The 13,619-nt window shown below is 54.0% G+C and overlaps 1 protein-coding gene across 2 annotated transcripts in view; it reads left to right on the plus strand.

Moving 5' to 3' along the window:
- SH3PXD2B (SH3 and PX domains 2B) overlaps positions 1 to 12,215 on the plus strand; it is a 78,162-nt gene extending 65,947 nt beyond the window's left edge. For both annotated transcript variants that reach the window (XM_055812194.1, XM_055812195.1), the window contains 6 exons: positions 1,333 to 1,437; positions 3,451 to 3,568; positions 4,849 to 5,075; positions 5,634 to 5,683; positions 6,177 to 6,302; positions 7,402 to 12,215. In XM_055812194.1, the coding sequence (XP_055668169.1) occupies positions 1,333 to 1,437; positions 3,451 to 3,568; positions 4,849 to 5,075; positions 5,634 to 5,683; positions 6,177 to 6,302; positions 7,402 to 8,898 (2,123 nt within the window). In that variant the 3' untranslated portion in view covers positions 8,899 to 12,215. The remainder of the gene's footprint in view (positions 1 to 1,332; positions 1,438 to 3,450; positions 3,569 to 4,848; positions 5,076 to 5,633; positions 5,684 to 6,176; positions 6,303 to 7,401) is intronic.
- The last annotated feature ends 1,404 nt before the right edge of the window (positions 12,216 to 13,619 follow it).

Here is a 13,619-nt window from a genome sequence, read left to right on the forward strand (position 1 = left end):
TCAGTCTGCAGGCTGTCTGTATGAGCGTGGACAAGACTTCAGGACTGTCTCTAAAGGAAGGGTCTGATTACCCGTGTGCTGAGCGCCAGGCGCCGTCCATCTTTTACACTCTTCACTTTATGCTTCTTCATGCTGAAAAACTTGGCTGATGGGTCCCGAGGACAAAAGCCAAGCTTTTCGGAGGTGGCAAGCTTGTTTTATTGACAGAGAGGGACACTCTCATGGTGCCCATGAAAGCCCCCATTGTACATTCACGATTCCTGCATCCGAACACAATGAAGCACCCGGCTGTGGAGCAGAGCAGGCAGCCGAGATATTCACTTGCTTCAAAACTTAAACTTGCTCTTAATGTTTGCCAAAGGATCGAGTCATGTCATGGGCCCAGCTTCTGCAGTTTGTTGAAAAGCAGAATTTATTCCCTGAAGTTAAAAGAAGTTGCTTAGCTGGGGGGTTGAAGACCAGTAGTGAAAATGGATTTTTAAATTCTGGAAAGCTGGTCCTCAGAGGATTAGTTGCACCAGGGGCTATGTTTGAGAATGAGGAGAGTAAAAGCAACCCCGAAGGAAGCGAAACCTATTAGCACAGCCAATTCAAAAGCTATGGCAAATAATTTATTTATCAAATGTCAGCCCTGGTTTTCCCTTCCATGCAGGTAGCTGCTGATTCCCTCCCTGACAACCTAGTTGTCTTTCTAAATGGCTCTCCAGTGAGGTTCTGAGGATAATGCTCTGTCTTTATTTCCCCACCCCCCCAAAGACAGAAATAGCTTGTGCTTTAATAACTGAGGATCATGCATTTATTTTGATTGGACACCCAGGGTGGCCCAGAATTGCTTGTGGCCGCTATGGAGCTGGCTAGCTTTCCGCTGGGAGAGCTCATGTTTTAATCCTGCATTTACTCTTAGCTTTTAAAATTCGCTGTTTCCACAAATGTAAAGAAGGCGAGAACGCAGCAGGAGTCAGCTATTGATTTGCAGACAGTGTATTCATCTCTGCTAATTAGCCTGGGCTTCCTGACCCAGACTAAGGGAAAATGAACTATGAAGGGATAAAAAAAGGAAAACAAACATGGTGGCTGGAGCCGTTCAGCTCTCAGAGCCTCTCCCGTTTTTCATGTAGGGGGAACTGTACATTTAGATATCATTCAGGTGTGATTCTCCGCGCTGCTGTCTGTGCTCCCTTTCAGATAGCGCTTGGCTTTGTTGCTTTGGGGTCACCCCAGCTTCCTCTCTAGGCAGCAAGGAGGGGAAAAGCCCCCCAGATTTATGGTTTGGAGGGAGGCTTTGGCTGGTGGAAGCCCTTGGCTGAGCCACCTGCTGGTTTTTTTTCTCAGGCTGGTGGTTTGTGAGCACATCAGAGGAGCAAGGCTGGGTGCCAGCGACCTGCCTGGAGGCTCAGGATGGCGTCCAGGATGAGTTCTCAATGCAGCCCGATGAAGGTAAGAGGCTGCTGGAGACACCTGTCCCAGCTTCTTCCTGCTGGACTGCACTGAGCTGCTGGCAGGACCGCACAGCCCTCCCTGAGTTAGGCAGGGCACAAGCCCAGGGAAGGACAAACCCACCCGTGCTGTTCAGTCATGTCTGTCTGCAATGGTCCTGCTTGCCCAGTGCCCTGCTCCAGCGCTGCAGCTGGCGGTGTAACTGCTGGCCTTTCTGCTCCCCCACAGAGGGGCTGAAGGTGCCACCTCCAGGGAATGCTCAGTTCTGCCATCCCAGTGCCTCCTTTAGGCCCCAGGCAGCTGTTTTACCTGCACTGGAGGAGGAGCAAAGCTCAAGTCCTAGGGCAAGTCATGTGTTTTCTAAATCCGTGCAAAATGAAAGAGCACGCATGAGTTCCCGTTACGAGAAATGCAAGGTTGCAACCTCTGCTTAGAGCAAATCTGAAGCACCCCTGGAGGACACATCCTCCCTTTGACCACTGTATGCTCAAAGCAGTGCTGTTGCTGGCTCGGCCCCTCTGGGGAGATGGAGGTGGGAGGGGGGCTCAGACCAGGGAGGGTCCCCGGAGGGCTCCAGGTGAGTACAGTCTGTGCCCCTCGCTGGTGTCAGCCCTGTCTCCTCTTGGACCTGAAGTGCCACCTCCTTACATCCTTTCTTGTCCTTCTCCTGCTTCCCCAACATGCTCTTCCCAGTCCCATGGAGATACTGGTCTCTGCCCAGGCACGTTGGCCGCCGTCGGACTCTTGGGGACTTATACACCAGTGGATGGGGTCAAGGTGGACTTCATAGAGACTTGTTTGGCTGCCCATGTTTTGTGCTTGGAGCCTTGTCTGCATGTCTACTTTGCATGTGGTGAACCATGCTTGTGTCAGGCCTCAGTGTGTGCCATACGTGCTCCTTCACCATCCCTTAGGGCCGCTCATGTCCACACTCTTCCCTCTCGTCAGCTGTTCCTTCTTACTTTTTGAGGCTTGTTTTGGGTACAGAAGCTGGAGTTTCTGCTTTCCCCTGACACATGTATACAGACTTCTTGCAACTGCTGCCTTAGTTCCTGTAAGAGTAACTCCCCTGAGCCGTGGCCCTGGGGTTGGTGCCTCAGATGGGGTCAGCAGGAGAAGAGCCAGCTTGGTTTTGCTGGATGTGACAGGACATTTTCTCCTTTGACTCATTTGCATGAAGGGGGTGGGAAATCGGGCCCTTGAGGGGCTGTGCTCCTCCAAGAAGATAAATCCAGGAAACCTGCGTGGTAGGGATGTATGAATGTCCAGAGGTGTGGGGTTTGGACATAGATTTTTCCTAAAATGGCTTTCACCTTACTGTGGCACTGCTTAAGCACAGGCAATTGCTTTCCTGGATTTCTTCCAGAGGAGACAGGACAAGGTGAGGTAGAGGGGTGGATGGATGGATCTGTTTTGTCCAACATGTTGTCCGCATGGCTGTTAGGATGTTTCCCTTCCACTTGAAGGGAAGAGCATCCATGTCCCTGCTTACAGTCATTTGGTCTAGTGGACAGGACGTCAGACTCTTCTCCAGGATCACCATGTGGTTTTGACCAATGTCTTGGAGGGACTCAGCTGTGCGTGAGAGCACGTCTGTATGTGTGGGGTTACTCCCTGACTGCCTGTGGGATTTGTCTCCCTGTATAGAGGACAGTTCTTCAGAGGCTCAGAGAAAGAAATTTGAACTGAAAAGGATCCATCAAAGAGCTTCTGTGGAGAGCAGGTGAAAGGAGAGCTGTCATATAACAGATAGTCTCTGGTCCTAAGGGAGATGAGGAACTGGTTTAGACAACTTCTCCTTCAGCCAACTAGCTCACCAAAGTTTACATTTCAAAATGCAGCTGCGTTTGTTTTGAAATACATTTCACTGGCATTTCTCTTCTGAATGGTTGTGTATCTCTGTGTGTTTGCACCTATATTACAAGAACTATCATTTGTATAAAGCTATTGTTCAACTGAGTCCAGGTTTCCATAAAACAATATCTCTGTGAAACTGCACTTTCTTTCCGACAGAGGAGAAGTACACTGTTATTTACCCATATACTGCACGAGACCAGGATGAAATGAACCTGGACAAAGGGGCTGTGGTGGAGGTGATCCAGAAGAACCTGGAGGGCTGGTGGAAAATCAGGTACTGTCCCTACCTCTTGCTCTTCCCTGACACACAGCTGGGGGCTGTGCAAAGCAGAGACCCAATGTGCATGGGATGTACAGTCCGAAGGCAAGTCTAGGGTACTGGGAACGGCAGATTACCAGAACTCGTCTCTCTCCGTCCCATCAAACCAAGGCTAGGGGACACTCAGGCCTTCAGCCAAGCGTAGCTGTGGTTGAACATCTTTAAAATCCCCCGATTTCCTGTGTGGGGAGGTGGACTGCGTCATGGCATCACATGCCCCAGCAGTGCAAAGGAACCAGTATGAGAGCATTAGTGTTACGTTGTGCTGCTGATAGGAAAACCAGCAAGTGTCCCAGAGGCAGGCTGGATCCTCTGGCTGTGTTAGGAGGCTCCTGCAGAGAAGAGCCATTGTCCGGGCCAGGTCTGCTGTGTGCAGGGTGTGCCAAAGACTCCAGGTCATCCTGAGCTGATACTTGTTTTCTGCTGGAAGCTCATTTTCTCTTTTCTGTGGTCTAGCAAATGGCCGGACTTGAACAGGGTGGGAGCACATGCTGCAGTTTTCTTAACCTTACATTGAACCTGTGGTCTTGGCAGCAGCAAAGCCCCAGAAAAACATCCATTGACTTTTCAAGTGGAGGAGAGCTGCCACAAGAACTCTAAAGGCAATTACAAGCTCAGTAGCCGGTGCCATCTGAGCACAGTGGCTGCAGCCCAGCCAGCGGGGGAGAGTCTCTGACACTGGCACGGGACCCTCCAGCATGGCAGGGAAACTCTGCAGATGTGGTTTTTCAATCGGATCACGGGGCTGGTTTCTCTCCTAAACAGTGCAAATTTAGAGCAAGGAAGGGATCCAGGCTGCTGGCACGCAGGCGGAGGGCTTGTGCTTTCTCCAAAGACCAGGTACATCGATCCTAGCAGCAGCCCTCACGTTTTCCCTTCTGCTTTCCCTGTCAGTGTGTTTTATTCCTGAACCGGTGCCACTGCCGAGGCACAAAGGAAATGGGGCTTTGTGCTGTTCCCAGCCCTTGGTCCACTGGCTGCAGCCAGCTTGCATGGGAGCGTTAGTCATGGCTGGAGCTCTCTAGGTGCCCGTGTGCCACGGAGCATGACACCTGGCAAGCTCTTTTTGCCCAGATCACACGGTACCTTTGGTCAGCATGTGTGTGGAGCTCTGGCTCCAGGTCTGAGGGCTCAACACCACTCGAGTGCAGTGGGTTGCTCCGCCAGGAAGAGCTCGCAGCCCCGGTGCAGCATCAGGGCTCTGCGCAGTGACGCTGCCGTTGTTACCACTGCAGGTACCAGGGCCAAGAAGGCTGGGCCCCTGCCTCCTACCTCAAAAAGGGGAATGGAGAGATGTTCTCACAGAAGCTGGGGTCAGGCTCCTCCGCTCATTCATGTGCCTTGGATCTGGATGGCATCTCCCGGCAGCAGGTCCTGGCAAGCCGAGAGAAGGATGGACTCACTGGCCAAAGGGATGGGAGATTTGACAGTCGTCCCCTGCCCAATGCTGATATCCGACGCAGTAAGTGCTGGTCGGGAAGAGGCTGGTGGTGGCTGGGGGATAAGCACAGCCTTTCCTGCAGGCTTTTGGGTGATGTAATGGGGTGTGAGGGAGGCAGAAGGCTTGCAGCTGCTGTGAGTTCTGCAGCAAGGTGTGGAGGTGGCATTGCACGGGCACAGTGCTGCCCAGGGACCTGCTGAGGATCAGCAATGTGATGGGGATCCCTTCCCAGACTGCAGGTTCAGCTAGAGATGCTCTCCTCTCAGAAGCTGGGGCATTTTAATCCCTCTGCAGGCCAGGTCTTCTGGGTTAGGTCTGCAATAAAAAAGCAGTCTCACATGGTCAAAGTGCAAAAAACAAATGGTGCAAAGATGGTTCCTCTTCTAGTGGGATGTCCTTGAAACCTGAGTGAGCCATGCTACTCAGGGTACCAGGCAGACAGGTTCTTCCTTCAGCTTCCTTGCCCCATGGGTCAGGTTTGGTCTTTGCCTTTCTGTTTTCTCTGCTACTTGCCTTTTGTGAACACACGTGAAACCAAAAGCCAGAAACTCAACAGTATCTGAAATTCTTCCTCCACAGAGTCACCAAAGATGAGGCAGAGACCCCCACCTCGCCGAGATCTCACCATAGTAAGTGCCAGCTGATGCAGGAGACCAGCAGTGGCAAGGGAGTCGGAGAGAAGCACTGGAAGGAGCTCTGGTCACTGCTTATTCTTTGCCTGGGATCTTGCCCCTGTACCGTGGGCTCTGCTCTTGGTCAAGGCTGGAGTACGCACGCTGCCTCCCTGCTGACTTAAGACTCCTGTCTTTGCGTGTGGTCTTTAAATGAACTTTTGGCTAGTCTGTCCTACAAGGCTGAGTTGCCAGTGGGAGGCTGCAGAGTGGCTTCGTCCCTCTGGGGAGGGTGACCCTGCTGTCAGCGAGAGCTCTGGCACTGAGCAGTTTTCTGCTCAGCCTGGAAATGGCTTGCTGGTTCGTGTTGGTGAGGATGCTCCATGGGCACAGCTGATCTCTCTGGCCTGGCTGTGCTGGCTTGTGTCTCTGCAGGCTAGTGGGCTGTGTGGATGTTGTGTCACACCTGCTGTAGAAACACGCTGATGGGTTTTCTTTTTTCTTGTCATAGCCACGTGGTTTGAACCTGCCTAAACCTCCTGTCCCTCCTCAAGTGGAAGAGGAATATTACACCATTGCTGACTTCCAGACCACCATCCCTGACGGCATCAGCTTCCAGGCAGGAATGAAAGTAGAGGTGAGACTGTCATCTTCCCTTCTCCCATCTTCACGTCAGGACAGCACTCCTGACTCCCATTGCCCTGGGACCTGTTTCAGGCAGGAGCTTGCTTTCCAGGCAGGGAGGATACGCTCACCACAGTGTTCTGGGTGGAAACCAGGCATGGTGGGGCATATGATTGCCTCCATGGACTGTTAACAGCCCAGGGGTCGCCTAGCATGGGAGAGAAACCTGTACGAGCTCATGAGACTTTGGAGTCCATGGTGCTCTTGGTGGCCTCCTGTACCCCAAGCGCATGGGTGCTGTGTTGTCTGAGCTAATGGAAATTAAACCCACATCACAAATCAGGGTAGAGATGGTGGCTTTTTTTTTTAGTTAGGCCAGGTGTGAAGTTAAAAGCCCTTCCAGAATTGCTTTCCTGGCACACCCGCTTTGCTGGCAAGATCCCTCTTGCAAATGTTATTTTGCTTTTCCAAATATAAGCTGTGCCTCGCCAAGAGGACTTTTTCTGTATGGCTGCCCCAGTCAGTGCCTCCCAGGTCCCAGCCCCACCTCTGGAGCACGCACAGCTGGCGGTGGCTGCTCCGTGCGGTGTCGCTGCGGGTTGCTCGCTCCAACAGTGCCGCGCAGTGGCCATGGCCGGTACCCGGCATCCCGGTACTCGGCATCCCGGTACCCGGCCGGCATCCCGGTACCCGGCCGGCATCCCGGTACCCGGCATCCCGGTACTCGGCATCCCGGTACCCGGCCGGCATCCCGGTACCCGGCATCCCGGTACCCGGCATCCCGGTACTCGGCATCCCGGTACCCGGCCGGCATCCCGGTACCCAGCATCCCTGTCCTGCCTCTGGGGTGGGACGGTGACAGTGCAGCCACAGCTCCTTGATGTGGCTGTGTTGTTCCTTAGTACCGTGACGCACAGGTCCCCTTCCCTGGCAGAGGTTGTTCCCATGTTTTCCTCCATTAGGATACAAGTCCTGTCATTACTTTTAGCTTTTGGATGGAGAGGCACTGAGGGCACATGCCACCCTGACATCATTTCAGAGACACCCATCATCCCCATTTGTGCAGAGAGGGCTTCTGCATGGAAGTCTGAGTTTTTCATTCCCCTTGGCAGGTTATTGAGAAGAACCTGAGTGGCTGGTGGTACATTCAGATCGAGGAGAAGGAGGGCTGGGCCCCCGCCACCTTCATCGATAAGTACAAGAAAACCAGCACCGCATCCAGGCCGAATTTCCTGGCTCCACTACCAAACGAAATGGCTCAGCTCCGGCTCAGCGACGCCACAGCTGATGGCAGTGCCAACGAGGAAGCAACAGGACCGTGCCGTCCTTTGCCGGAGGCTCCTCCAAACGGCACAGACTGTGGTGGGAAGTGGGCCAAGGACTGGAAGGGGAAGGAGGCTCCTGAGAGCAGGGACCTAGCCTTCACCGGTGGCTATGAGGAGATCTCGGACCGTGACACAGAGGAGAAGCCCAGCCTGCCACCCAGGAAGGAATCCATCATTAAATCGGAAGGCGAGTTACTGGAGAGGCAGAGGCCTCCCCCCAAGCCCCCAGGGATGATTTTGCCCATGATCCCACCTAAGCAGTCAGCAGCCCCAAAGGACAGCAAGAAGCCAGAGCTCAAACCAGAGAAGGGCAAACTCTTCCAGCTGAAAAACGAAATGGGACTGGAATGTGGACATAAGGTGTCGGCCAAGGAGGTGAAGAAGCCAAACCTCCGACCCATTGTCAAGCCAACTAAGCCAAAAGCTGAGCCCATGGAGGACAAGCCTGAGCCCATTGCCCAGAATCTGTTCTTGAAGTCAAGACCTCAAATCAGGCCAAAACCTGCTGCAGCCCCCCGCACTGACCCACCTCCAGCTGACGATAAACTGGACATTTGCAGCCTGCGGAGCAAGCTGAGACCTGCAAAGTGCCCAGAGAAGCCCTCCGAGCAGGACACTGCTTCTGGCGAAAGCTCCATCGGTAACGCCGTGGTCTCTTCGGAGGCTTCTGGAAGGTTTCAGGAGCGACCGAGCATGGAAAGCAAACCCCTGCCCAAGCTGGATGGTCACGCCACAAAAGAGGCACTGCCCAAATCTCCCCCAGGCCCAGCAAACACGCCGGGTGGCAGGGAGCCCCCGCCGCAGCGCCCCGTCGTGCCACCTCGCAGACCACCACCCCCCAAGAAAACAGGGGGTCCTGCCTCTGTCCCAGCGGCGGAGCTGAGGGCCCCGGCACGGGAAGCACCTGAAATCAGGTCATCCCCAGTGCCGGGGAGGCCCATGCTGGTTCCCCCAAAAGCCAAGCCCTTCCTCCCTGCCTCCATCCAAGACGAAGCCAAAGTGAAGAGCAGCGTAAGCCCAAAGGCCATATCCAAGGCAGCGGAGAGAGGGGAAGCCAAGGAGAGGACCTCAGCCCCCATCTCCAGTCCGGACATCACCAGGGAAGCTCTCTATGTGGCAGTGGCAGATTTTGAAGGCGATGAGGAGACCAACAGTTTTAAAGAAGGAACTTTGTTTGAAGTTCGTGAGAAGAACAGCAGTGGCTGGTGGTTTTGCAAGGTCCTGACTGGGGGGCCATGCTGGGAGGGCTGGATCCCTTCCAATTACCTACGAAAGAAGCCATAGCCGCTCCTCTGCTTGCACAGCCAGAGGTTCCCTGGTCTCTCACCTGAGTATTTAATTAGCAGATTAATTTATAGTTTTCTGTGAGGCTGGCTTTAAAAAAAAAAAAAAGGAAAAAAGAAAAAAAAAAAAGAAAAGATAGTAATTGAGATCCCATGCATCCCAGCTGGTGCCCATTGGCAGCAGTGTGGGGGAAGCGGCTCAGCCTCCCCTCCCCACCCATGTGCTCCCACCCACCCGCCTCCCCAGGTCCCCGTCCCCCACCCCGAGCACTTTGCTCCTGTGGCCGTACGGGCAGCCCAGCCATGCAGCCAGAGCTGCTCTGGCCAAGCTTTGTGGCACAGGACAGCTACCGTGGTTCTCCGTGCTGGGGAGATGGACCTTGATAGCCATTATTGCCACCTGTATGGAGGATTAAAAAGAAATACCGCAGTAGCCAGGGAAGTGACGAGTGGCATGGTACTAATGAAGGAAATCTGGCTGCAGGAAAGGATTTGCCTTTGCCTGAGGCCCAGGGTCACTGTCAAGTGTTGTAGGTGACATTGCTGACTCCAGGGGTGTAGCAGAGGCATAGGGAATGTGGCCAAAAGAAGGAATGATTGCTGAGAGCGGGGTCCCTGTAGCTCTGTGTGCATGTGCAGGCACAGGCATTGCGCTCCAGTTAAGGGCGATCCTTGCTCCCCACCATGCATGCCGCGGGACTGCCCCTTGGTCCTTCCCTGTTCTACAAAGACAAGTGTTAACTTCAGAATCCTCCTGGTAGAAAAAAAAAAAAATACGGAAAAAGAGATACATACACACATATATATAACAGGTCCTCTCTGTGCTGATCCAGGATGCTATGCAGGCTTCTCCCTCGCAGTATTGCAACCAAACAAGAGGTGTTTTGCTTCGGTAGCTGAAGAATACTATGCAAGGCACAGAGGACCAAAATGACCCCCAAAGCCCTGGAAAGAATGCTTTGCTTTCCTTCCCACACAGACTGCCCTGCCTGTTGGACTAATAGGGGACCACCCGTCCCTGTGACCCACTGAGCTTCCCCAGGCTGGCGGGCAGCAGCCAGGAGGTGGGTCCTTCAGTAGGTGCTGATATTATCAAGTGCAATCCAGAATGTGGGAGTTCAGCTCCTCATCACAACCAGTTGTGAGGCATGTCTGGTGCTCAGGGGCTCCCTGCCTTCTTCGTCACCCCATCTGCCTGTCTTCCTGGTACTTTCATTTCATCCTGCCTGGTGGGCTGTTTGGGGGCCTTCAGATCAAGCAGAGCCTGGGGTTTTTCCGTGCTGACATTCCTGCCTGCCAAACCTAATCTTGCCTACAGTGTTTCTTATCCAAGCAGGAGGATGAATGTGGATGAGCTGTCATTCCCCAGTGCTGCTTTCTTCCCTTCTATACTTGACTGCTTGCAGATTCAGGGCCACGTTTCTCTCTCCAGAAGAGTTTAAATCCAGCACTTCTGTGGGTTTCTTGTTGACCAAGCCCCGTTGCCCTTTCTAGTCTTAATTGCAAGTGCAAGTGCTGCAGCCACAGCTCCGCAGCCACATTGTTTTGCTGCTGAAAACTAGTATAGTTTTCCCTCTAATTTGGGGCTGGCAGAATTGAAGGAGTGTTCTCCACTCCCCCCAGATGCTCGCTTCCCTCTGTGTCCCATGTCTTCTACTGTGGAAACGTGGAATTGAAGATCTCTCTTGTCTGTAAACAGAATGAAAATGGTGGTGCTTCAGGCCAGGGTCGTTCTGGGAGGGTGATGGGGCAGTTTGTCCCAGCCCTGGTTTGATCTGATAGAGAAGTCCTGAGCACCCCACTCCAGCCTCATATCCAGAAGCCCCAAGGTTCATTTTTAGCCATGGGAATTCATGCACCCCAGTCTCTGGCTGATTCCTCACCCTCCCACCTACGGTTTTCTCTGGTGGCACATCAGCCTCTGATCAGGCTGACTCACCTGGGCTGGCAATAAGCAATACTTCTGCCACACACTCCAGTAACAAAGCTCCTTGTGTGGCACATTGCAAGGTGTTGATGTGCTCCCGGGAGAGCTGCAGGGTGGGCTGGGGGAACAATGCTGCCTTGTCTTTGTGTATCTCTTGCTCCAGTAAATCCCTTTTTCTTTGGAAAGGAATGGGGACAGGATGAGTTAAGCCAGAGCTGCCCAGCAGCCAAATCCAACCCTCTCTATATCTGGGGAGGGGGCTGGCCCTGTGTCCCCCATCCACTGGCAGTTTCGCACAGCAGGTGGAAGGGCTGTGTGACCTTTCCCCATGGCACTGTGTCCTGCTCTCACTTTGCTGAATGGCCTTTTAATCTCAGAAGTCTCTCTCCTTTCTCTGTCGCAGAGACCTCGCTGCCCCTGGCTTTCCTCAGAGGGGACAGCGCTATTTCTGTGGCCTCTGTGCTAAATGAGGGCTGTTTCTGCTTTCCTCCCAGACTGAACCTCAGAACTGGTAGTGCTTCGTTTTGCTGACACAAGTACTGTATTTGACTCATTGAGCGTGTGACAGGATCACTCCCTTGTTCCCAAAGAGCTTCCAAGAAGGTAGGGTGAGTGCCCAAGTTGGGGGTGGGGTGGTGGTGTCACCCTCATTAGGATGCCGACCCCTGCAGCCTTACCCCTTCCTACAACACTTCTGTCTGCAAAGGGACCGCGGGCTGGGCAGTGGCTCCTGTCGGGAAGATGCTGAGAGCCATTTGGGCTGGCAGGGCTTTGTCCCCCGCATCTGACGTGGCCGCCTGGTTCAGCAGCTGCTCATGCCCTCTGCCAGGCTGCACCTCTTCTCTGTACCTCGCACATTCAACGCGGCTGAGATCCCCGACTACCTCGTGAGGTGGAGGAGGGCAGCCGGGAGGCTTGGTACCCTGAGCTTGCCCAGAGGCACATCACCCCATCAGCCAGACCAGCCTCCCACCTCGCCCATCACTAGTGCAGCCCTGAGGCTGGGGCTTGCAGCAAGGGGAGGGGGAGCATCGCCATGGCTTGGGGGAGAAGAGCCGGGTGTCGGGGAGGTCCTGCGGCTCGGCACATCCCTGGCAGGCTGGAGGCACCTACTGTGCCCTGCTCCTTCTCGCAGGCTCTCTAAGCCCATCTGTTTGTCCGTGTCTCACTATATTATGTAAGTGTGTATAAATCTACATTACTGGGGGGTGGGGGGTGGGAAGGGTGGTCAGCGGAAGATAGATGTAGCTGTGTAAATGCCGTATCTATACTTTCACCATTAGGGGGTGGATTATTTTTTTTTTTAATTATTATTATTTGGTGGGGTTTTGTTTTCTTTTTTTTAAGAAATAAAAAGAAACTGCTTGACTGGTTTCAAGCACCCTTGTGAACCCATGTCTGGCTGATGTATGTCTGGGGTGCTGCTCTCCTGCCTGGTACGATGGCAGCTCTGCCCAGGGGTCTGACACACGCTGCTGGTCACTGCAGCATGGAACCAGCAAGGAGCCCTGACCCGCTGAGCTGCACTCCCTCGTGCTGTGGAGGAGCTATCCTCAGGTGAGTGAAACGTTTCTCTGGCCTTGGGCACTTTTGTCTGCTGGGAGGTGAACAGGGTGGTGCAGTGTTGCCTGGCTTGCAGCAAGGGCTGCTGGCTGCAGCATCCCCTGCAACAGGGCTGGGGCAAGTCACGAGGCTCAGACTTTTGACTTAGGGTTCCTGGCCACGAATAGCCCTGCTCCTCCATTGCTGCTGTGCCCCAGTTTGTCTCTTGAGTACCCCACACTGGACACACTGGAGGAGCAGAGTCCAAGTCAGGGCACGTGCGTAGTGACTCTGCACTGTTTGGGCATGGGGTGGGGGGTCCTGTGCCGCTGTGGCTGGGGGTGCTGCTGCTCAATGAATGCTCCCCATGTGGGAGTGTTGCTGTTGCCACCCAGCAGCAGGTGAGTGCGTAACCTGGAGAATTGCACCAGTCTGGCCATGCAGGGCCCGTCCCATCTCCGGCAGCTCCTTGCAGCCAGCATGGTGCCATGCCCTGCCCTCGTGGGCACGCTGCTCCTGGCACTGAGCAATGCCGGCTGCTGCCCAAATCACCAGCACTTGTGTGGCCGTGCCACGGCCGGAGCTGGCAGAGCACTAACGGGTTGGGCTTTGGCCATGGGAGGCTCCGTTTGGGCTGGTACGTGCAGGATGGCACCCAGGCTGGCAGAGGGGAGGAGAGCAGCAGGGGGGCTGTGAGCGCAGGTCGTGGGTGCAGGCAGTGGTCCTCCAGGCTCTCCCCAGGGCTTGGGCTGGCAGCGGCTGGAGCAGGTCACCACCCCAGCGTTGAGTAAGCGTGGTGCAAAGTTGCTCTGTGGCCTGACGCTGGCAGCATTAGTCTGTTGGCAGCTGACAAAGGATCAGCTCTCTGGATAAAGTGGGGCAGCAGAGTTTATAAAAAGGCATTTTGGCATAAATAGTCGCTGTTGGGCTCTTTCTCCACCTGTGGCTTGTGAGGGTTTTACTTAACTATATAGGGCTGTGGTCTTGCCAGGGCAGAGTTATGAATGAACTCTTCCACTCGCCTTCAAACCACATCTGAGGCTGCTTGACGGGCGATTGGCTTCAGCAGGCCACACTTCAGGATGTAAGAGAAGCCTTCTGTTGGCCTCTCATGAAATACAGGCCCAGGAATTGCTGCAAAACAAAGCAAGCAACACACACAAAGGAAAAAAAGGAAAAAGAAAACAGAAAAAGCTCTCCTGCCTGTCTGCATCCCAGCCGGCACGGTCCCCAGGCTGTCATGGGAGCGGGAC

The sequence above is a fragment of the Falco peregrinus genome, chromosome 8 (genome assembly GCF_023634155.1).
Source record: "Falco peregrinus isolate bFalPer1 chromosome 8, bFalPer1.pri, whole genome shotgun sequence".
NCBI classification, from domain to species: domain Eukaryota; kingdom Metazoa; phylum Chordata; class Aves; order Falconiformes; family Falconidae; genus Falco; species Falco peregrinus.